General features: G+C 42.8%; 1 protein-coding gene across 1 annotated transcript; it reads left to right on the forward strand.

The window, feature by feature from the left end:
- Window positions 1-1,370: 1,370 nt before the first annotated feature.
- Window positions 1,371-4,223, forward strand: faap24 (FA core complex associated protein 24). Its single transcript, XM_056282541.1, has 4 exons — window positions 1,371-1,581; window positions 1,859-2,001; window positions 2,114-2,269; window positions 3,731-4,223. Exons 1-4 carry the CDS (start codon window positions 1,479-1,481, stop codon window positions 3,971-3,973), a joined length of 645 nt encoding a protein of 214 aa, XP_056138516.1. The 5' UTR covers window positions 1,371-1,478; the 3' UTR covers window positions 3,974-4,223.
- The last annotated feature ends 2,663 nt before the right edge of the window (window positions 4,224-6,886 follow it).

The following is a 6,886-nucleotide window of genomic DNA, read 5'->3' on the forward strand; positions in this document are numbered from 1 at the left end:
GTTATTAGTTTACTGCCAGCACTTCTCACCGGGGACATTACTTATGTTCTTGATGAGCTGGGATCAAATTCTACCCACCAACTTTATCCCATTTCTCAATTAAAAGAAAAAGTTTTTAAACAAATGTATTACTAACCTGGAAGTACTCTGGTTGCCAGTGTATACCTGGTGGTCTGGGGTGAAAACCTACCATTGATCTCCTGTAGTGTCCCGTGGTCCTACTGATGACATAAACTCAGAATGCTATAAGACTCATTAAAAGAAATAATTACAGAAAAAATGGCATAGTTACCAATGTAACTTCCTACTCTAACACCACTGGTCTTTAGAATAAAGGAGAAAGGGGCACTTTTATTAATCCATCCATTATCTGAACCGCTTATCCTGCTCTCAGGGTCATGGGGATGCTGGAGCCTATCCCAGCAGTCGTTGGGCAGCAGGCGGGGAGACACCCTGGACAGGCCGCCAGGCCATCACAGCCCCCCCCCACACACACACACACACCTTCATCCCTAGGGACAATTTAGTGCCACCAATTCACCTGACCTAAATGTCTTTGGACTGTGGGAGGAAACCAGAGCCTCCGGAGGAAACCCACGCAGACACGGGGAGAACTTGCAAATTCCACACAGAGGACGGCCCGGGATGACCCACCAAGGTTGGACCACCTGGGGGCTTAGAACCCAGGACCTTCTTGATGTGAGGCGACCACGCTAATCACTGCGCCGGCAATTTTTTTTATTATATAAAATGTTAAAAAAAAAGTGGATGTAAAATTCTCTTCCACTCAAAGAGAAAAAAGACACAGGGGTACATATGGTATAATTAGATCATTTCTTCTCTGCTTTTTCTTGTGCTCTGGAACAGAAACTACTACAACACAGGCTCTTTGTTAAATAGGTTTCATAATGTATGTTATGGTTATGTGCCCCTGACCAAGGCGATGACAGAACTGGAGTTGGTCCCCAGGCGCTGCACTTTTTTTTACTTTTAAAATAATTAAATGGTCTGTATCATTAACTAAATATCCCAAAGGCCTGCCATGCCCATGAATAGTTAAGTCCCTCGCCTCTGTAAAGTATGCCAGGTGTCCTGAGATCAAACCCTGCCAATTTGAATTCCCCCACTGTCAACATGAAATCTAACCAAACAAATATTCTTTTGAAATTAGTTCTTACATTAATGAACGGTTAAATGGAACTCCCGTTTAAAACGAGAATTGACTGGATGTGCTCACGAGGCCTCTCGGCGCGGATGGCGCGGACCACGCTCCTCTCCAACAGATGGCGCTATGAAGAGAGAGTCGTTCTTCACGAACTTAACTTGAGATCAAGAAGAAGACGCATAGCCCCTCCCCTTTTCCTCCCTGCCATTCTTTATTGAACACATTTTCATACACAAGACGTATAGACGTTTCGGAAACGCAACAGAGTGTGACGAAAGTGAACTACGACTGACGCCGTGTGGTCGAGCGCTTTATGGAGACAAAAACGCCCGTTTTGTTGAATATAGTTCCTCCTTGTGGGCACGTTATCGCCAGTGAGAAATGGAGAGGCACGCCGCTCATACAAAGTTTAAGGGGTAACGTACTCCGGTTCTTGATTTACAGCTGTACAAGTCAGCTTGATTGTTACACCCTGCTGCCCCTTTACCTCATCTGGGAAGAGTTTAATCCATGAAAACTGCAACCCCTTGACACTGTGGCTTCAAACCTACTCTAAGCATTAACATTTCTAGGTCATTTTTATTTTTTGTCATTTAACAGCTGTATAAAGGCTTTAGAGCAACTGCTAGAGCAAGTTTGATGAAAGTCAGACGGCCTCTGCTGACTTATATACACTAACTGTCGTATTAACAGGTGCAGGCGTTAAAATCGCTTTTGATGAGGGGCTGGACGTGGTGGACTTCAATTTGCCCAACAAACGCTGCATCCTATACGTGTCCGAATGTGATATCGTAGGAGGAAACAGCTATAAAAGGAAACTCGTCCGCTACAGAAATGTGAGTACCAGTGCTAATTGTGCTTATCTGTGCTTTATAGACTCTGCTGCTGATGCTACCTTTGTCTATGTTGTTTTTGTCCACTGTGTATCTGGCATCTCCTCTTTTCAAGGCCAACAGCAGTTTCCAGGAGATGGTGCTTGTGGAGAGAACCAGGCTCAGTGAGCAGTACTTTGCAGCCATGCAGACGTTTGTGGTATTTGATCTCGGGTTGACCCTGCTGCCTGTGGCCGGCCAAACTGAGGCCTCTCATCTCATCACACAAACTGTAAGGGGTCAAGGCTTTCAAGCATGATAACTAACGGTGCACGATATTGAAACCTTTGCCGATAACTGATCATTTCCGGAGTCATTTCAGCCGATGCTGTTATTTTCTGTTTCATTACAATGCCACCATATGTCTTAGTTTCCACCAGTAGAGTTTACCTTACTGTGATACTTGGTTCAGATGTAGACATCTAAAAAACACTGTCCTTATTTATGATTAAACACTAAACTGTTTGCAAATGTCTGCATTCACTGAAGGAGATGAGCACCAGTTACTTCAACTTTAAGGGAGAAAACGTGCCATTTATTTTGGGATAACATTTTCATACATCTTGGCGCTTGCAGTTGCTCTACAACAGGTCGTTCCGTATCGCTTCCCTATAAAACGTACAGTATCACACTATTTTCTCAAGTGAAAAACGTTTTTTCTAAATAACAAAAGGGCCTATATTTCTTTGTAGCCTGTAGCCCGACCCGTCTTTCCATCACCATTTGTTTGCACATAGTTAATGCATCATCATATCAGGCATTATTGTGATATCTGTTCCGATAGCCCACTTGTAAGCAATTAGCCGATACCCATAAGCTGACCGCTATATTATGCACTCATGAAAAAAAAAATCAGTCTCTTGTGTACTCTGGTGTATTTCATTGGATAAAGTATCTCACTATCAGTACTAGGGTTTAGGGGTTTCATTTTAACTAAAATCATCAATACTAAAAATAAACACTAATCGAGTGCCTTAGATAAAGTACAGATGTTGTGTTTATAGTTTTATAACAACTTTTAAATATCAGATGTTAAAATACATTGTTTTTATCATATAGGCCAATAGCCTTGCAGGCCAGACTAACCCCAGTCTATTACTGGGTCTGTCCAGCAAGTAGACAGTCCAAGTCATAGCTTTGAAGACTCATCTAAGGGGGCTTTGTGGTCAAGACAAAATTGTCAAGAACAATGGCCATCGACAAAAAGCCTAAAATCTTTCAATACGGACTGATTTCCATTACAACAGCCAACACGTGCTGTACCTTAAAAATTTGACAGATTGTAGTATAATATGGTGCCTCACAACTAACTATAATTTGCCATCGCTGCCATGGTTTACAATTATGCCCCATGTCAGCTAAGTAACACCATTGTATCGGTTTCCAAAGCTTTTATTGGACCATGCACTTGGTGGACAGGAAATTGAAATCCATGTTGAAATCTCTTGCAGTGAGAGGTAGGCCAGACTACACATCTCATATGCAAGACATGTTAGCGAAGCTAAGGTCAAGACAATCGCCTATTGTTTCAGGATTAGAAAAGGAAAAGATGCTGCCAACATAATTTATTGCTTCTCAAGGGGTTTAGAGAACATAATAGCCTATCATCTAGAGCCATTATTTAGCCAAATTTCTCCAGCAGCTGGAGTTCGTCCCCCAGCTTGAACTGTGCCTGTCCTTTGGCCATCTCCAGGTGCATGGGGACAGCAGACAGAACCCGTTCAGGAAGAGGAGTGTCTGTCGGCTGTATGACCCGCTGGTCCTGGCCATGGTGCAGCAGATTCCTGGAGTGGGGAAGGTCAAAGCCACAGCTCTGCTTCAACACTTCTCCAGCATCCACCAGCTGTGCAATGCTGGTACCCAGGAGCTGGAACCCATTGTAGGTGTTGCCACAGCCCAACATATCCACCGTTTCTTCCACAGCCCCATGAGCTGAGACTGTCTGGGTATTCTGCTAACCAGAGAGGCTGGACTCTCGCAAAGAACAAGGAAAGCGAATGTAGTATATGCATTTAAGAGAATTTGAGCAAAAAGGATTAAATGTGTACAGAATGTTTTTATGTATGCATGTTGAATTAATACTGCAATATGCAGAAACTCAGTTGTTTAAAACAGGTGTAAATATTGCAAGTTCAGCACATTTTTGTTAATATTTTGTAATAAAAAATGTACCTTTGGCAAATTGACAGCATTGTCACAGTATGTCTCAGTTAGAAATGGTTATTCATGGCGGAGAGAAGAGAGTTTATCTGAATAACATTGTATAGTAAAACCTAATACATTGCGTTGAAAAAATATTCAACCCCCTTGACAGTCATCACTAATTCCTAGATTATAAAAGATCCTCACACATCTGTTCCTGAACAATATTATGTTTGTCAACCCATAAGCTGTAACAACAGGTTCCCAAAGCCAAAATAAGTTGTTTCACTGACTTTTTATTAATAAATTAAAAACTAAAATATAGTGCTTGCATAAGTATTCAACCCCTTGTGCTCTGAAATCTCCCAAGTTTACACAAATGACAAATTATTCCTAAAACAAACTCAGGTTAACACAATTGGACATAATCAGTGTCCAACTGTAAGATATTAAAGTAATGGTCTCGTTTATGGGTATAAAAGCACTCTGGTGCAAAGTTCTGATGGCGTAAACTTCATCAGAAAATGAAGACAAAGGAGCATAATACCGAAGTAAGAGACGAAGTGATTAAAATGCAGAAGGCAGGAAAGGGATACAAAACAATATCCAAGTGTTTGGCTGTCCCATGGAACACTGTTGGATCCATTGTCAGAAAGTGGAAGCTGTATCACACCACCCAGACGCTTTGTAGGACAGGCCGTCCCTCAAAGGTAAAGGTCCGAGCAAGACGTGGGCTGGTGAGGAAATCCACAGATGATCCTGCATCACTTAGCCGGAGATCCAGAAGATGCTGCATGGACGGTACTGGATGAGGCCACCACAAACGTGAATTCGTGCCGCCATCTTCCCACACCGGTACAGGGTGAGGCATCTACAGACGTGAATTTGCGCCGCCATCCAACACCTTTTAGACATCTTAAGTTGTTTTTTTTTTTCCAACGTTGTTTATAATGTTGAACTTAGTTTATAATTTTGTCAAATCTTTTATCTGCTGCCTTATTTGGCCAACGGCAAACAACCTGAAATCCAGTCATGTAGTTATTCTAACACCATACCATTTAGACAGGCACAGTATAGGCACAGCAAGACCTCGGAAATACCATACAATACTCCTTTTCTATACACATAGTAAACTATACTGTGACTAACCCATGTCACTATGAGGGTTAGATACATGCCAGCCCAGAGACACATTCCGTGATGGTGTTTCACAGGTCCACAAATGATAACACCAGAGATTTAAAACCAGTTAAAAACAAGATATCGGCAGAGCCTTTTAATGGGAGCGAGCAGTCACTTAACTGCAGCTTCTGCTCTCTTCCTGTTGTATGGGTGTGGATACACACAATTTAACCTGTCCCAAGCCGACTAACAGATGTGCCCTTGCAAAAGTATTCAACCCCCTTGACAGTCATCACTAATTTCTGGATTATAAAAGATACTCACACATCTGTTCCTAAACAATATTATTTTTGCGAACCCATGAGCTCTAACAGCATGTTCCCAAAGCCAAAATAAGTTATGTTTCACTGACTTTTTGTAAATAAATTTAAAACTAAAATATAATGCTCGCATAAGTATTCAACCCCCACATATCAGTACCTTGTAGAGTACCCTTTTGCTGCAATAACGGCCATGATTCTCTTGGGGTAAGTATGTACAAGCTTTGCGCATTCTTCTGGAGTAATTTTTGCCCCTTCTTCTTGGCAGAATTTGTACAGGTCTTGCAGGTTGGTGGGATGGCGCCTCTGGATTGCGATTTTCAGTCTGTGCCACAGATTTTCAATGGGGTTGAGGTCTGGACTTTGACTTGGCCACTCCAAAACGTTCACTTTTTTGTTGCTGAGCCATGCCATTGTTGCTTTAGCCTTGTGCTTACAGTCATTGTCCTGTTGGAAGGTGACCCTTCTCCCAAGCTTCAGTTTTATGGCAGATTGCAATGGGTTTTCTCTTCCAATATTTCCCTGTATTTGGCTCCATCCATTCCTCCCTCAATTTGAAGAAGGTTCCCAGTGCCTGCAGATGAAAAGCAACCTCACAGCATTATGCTGCTGCCGCCATGCTTCACTGCAGGGAGGGTGTTTTTTAGGGCATGAGCAGTGTTAGGTTTGCGCCACACATAACACTGAATTTTGGCCAAATAGCTTAACTTCCATTTCATCTGACCACAAATTCTTTACCCATATCCTAACTGGGCCTCTCTCATGCTTGGTAGCAAACTCCAAGTGTGCCTTTATATGCATAGTTTTGAGCAACGGCTTCTTTCTTGCCACCCTCCCATACAGGCCAGATTTATGGAGAGCCTGTGATATGACTGACTAATGCATTTACTCTAGTTTCAGCCACTGAGTACCGTCGATGCAGTGTCTTAGTCCACGTCTGCGTCTAAGTTTGTCTTCATTTGATGGCTGGGAGGTGGTGCTGGAACGGCAGGGAGAGCTTGGTCTGCTGTGTCTTGTGGGCCCAGGGACCATGGCCCTGACCAGAGCTGTGCCCGAAGAGGAAACACCGAGGGCAGCCTGACAGGACGTGTAAGCGGGGCAGGCTAAACTAACTGCTAGCCCGTGCAGACCGGCAGTTCCCAGTCACCCTGGCGGGCGTCGTTCTCCTGGACAGTGATTGTTTTTTTTGTCTTGTTTTTTAGTTTAGATATATGTGTTAGTTTGGATATATGTGTTCTTGTAGTTTTTGGATGTGTTTTTGTCTT

The sequence above is a fragment of the Lampris incognitus genome, chromosome 6, assembly GCF_029633865.1.
Source record: "Lampris incognitus isolate fLamInc1 chromosome 6, fLamInc1.hap2, whole genome shotgun sequence".
Classification (NCBI taxonomy): domain Eukaryota; kingdom Metazoa; phylum Chordata; class Actinopteri; order Lampriformes; family Lampridae; genus Lampris; species Lampris incognitus.

What these genes read in the sequence shown, in the direction of transcription:
- faap24 (XM_056282541.1), top strand. Translation starts at nt 1,479, where the DNA reads ATGGAGACAAAAACGCCCGTTTTGTTGAATATAGTTCCTCCTTGTGGG. An exon ending in AACTCGTCCGCTACAGAAAT is followed by an intron (nt 2,002 to 2,113) that starts GTGAGTACCAGT and finishes CCTCTTTTCAAG; the next exon opens with GCCAACAGCAGTTTCCAGGA. An exon ending in CTCATCTCATCACACAAACT is followed by an intron (nt 2,270 to 3,730) that starts GTAAGGGGTCAA and finishes GGCCATCTCCAG; the next exon opens with GTGCATGGGGACAGCAGACA.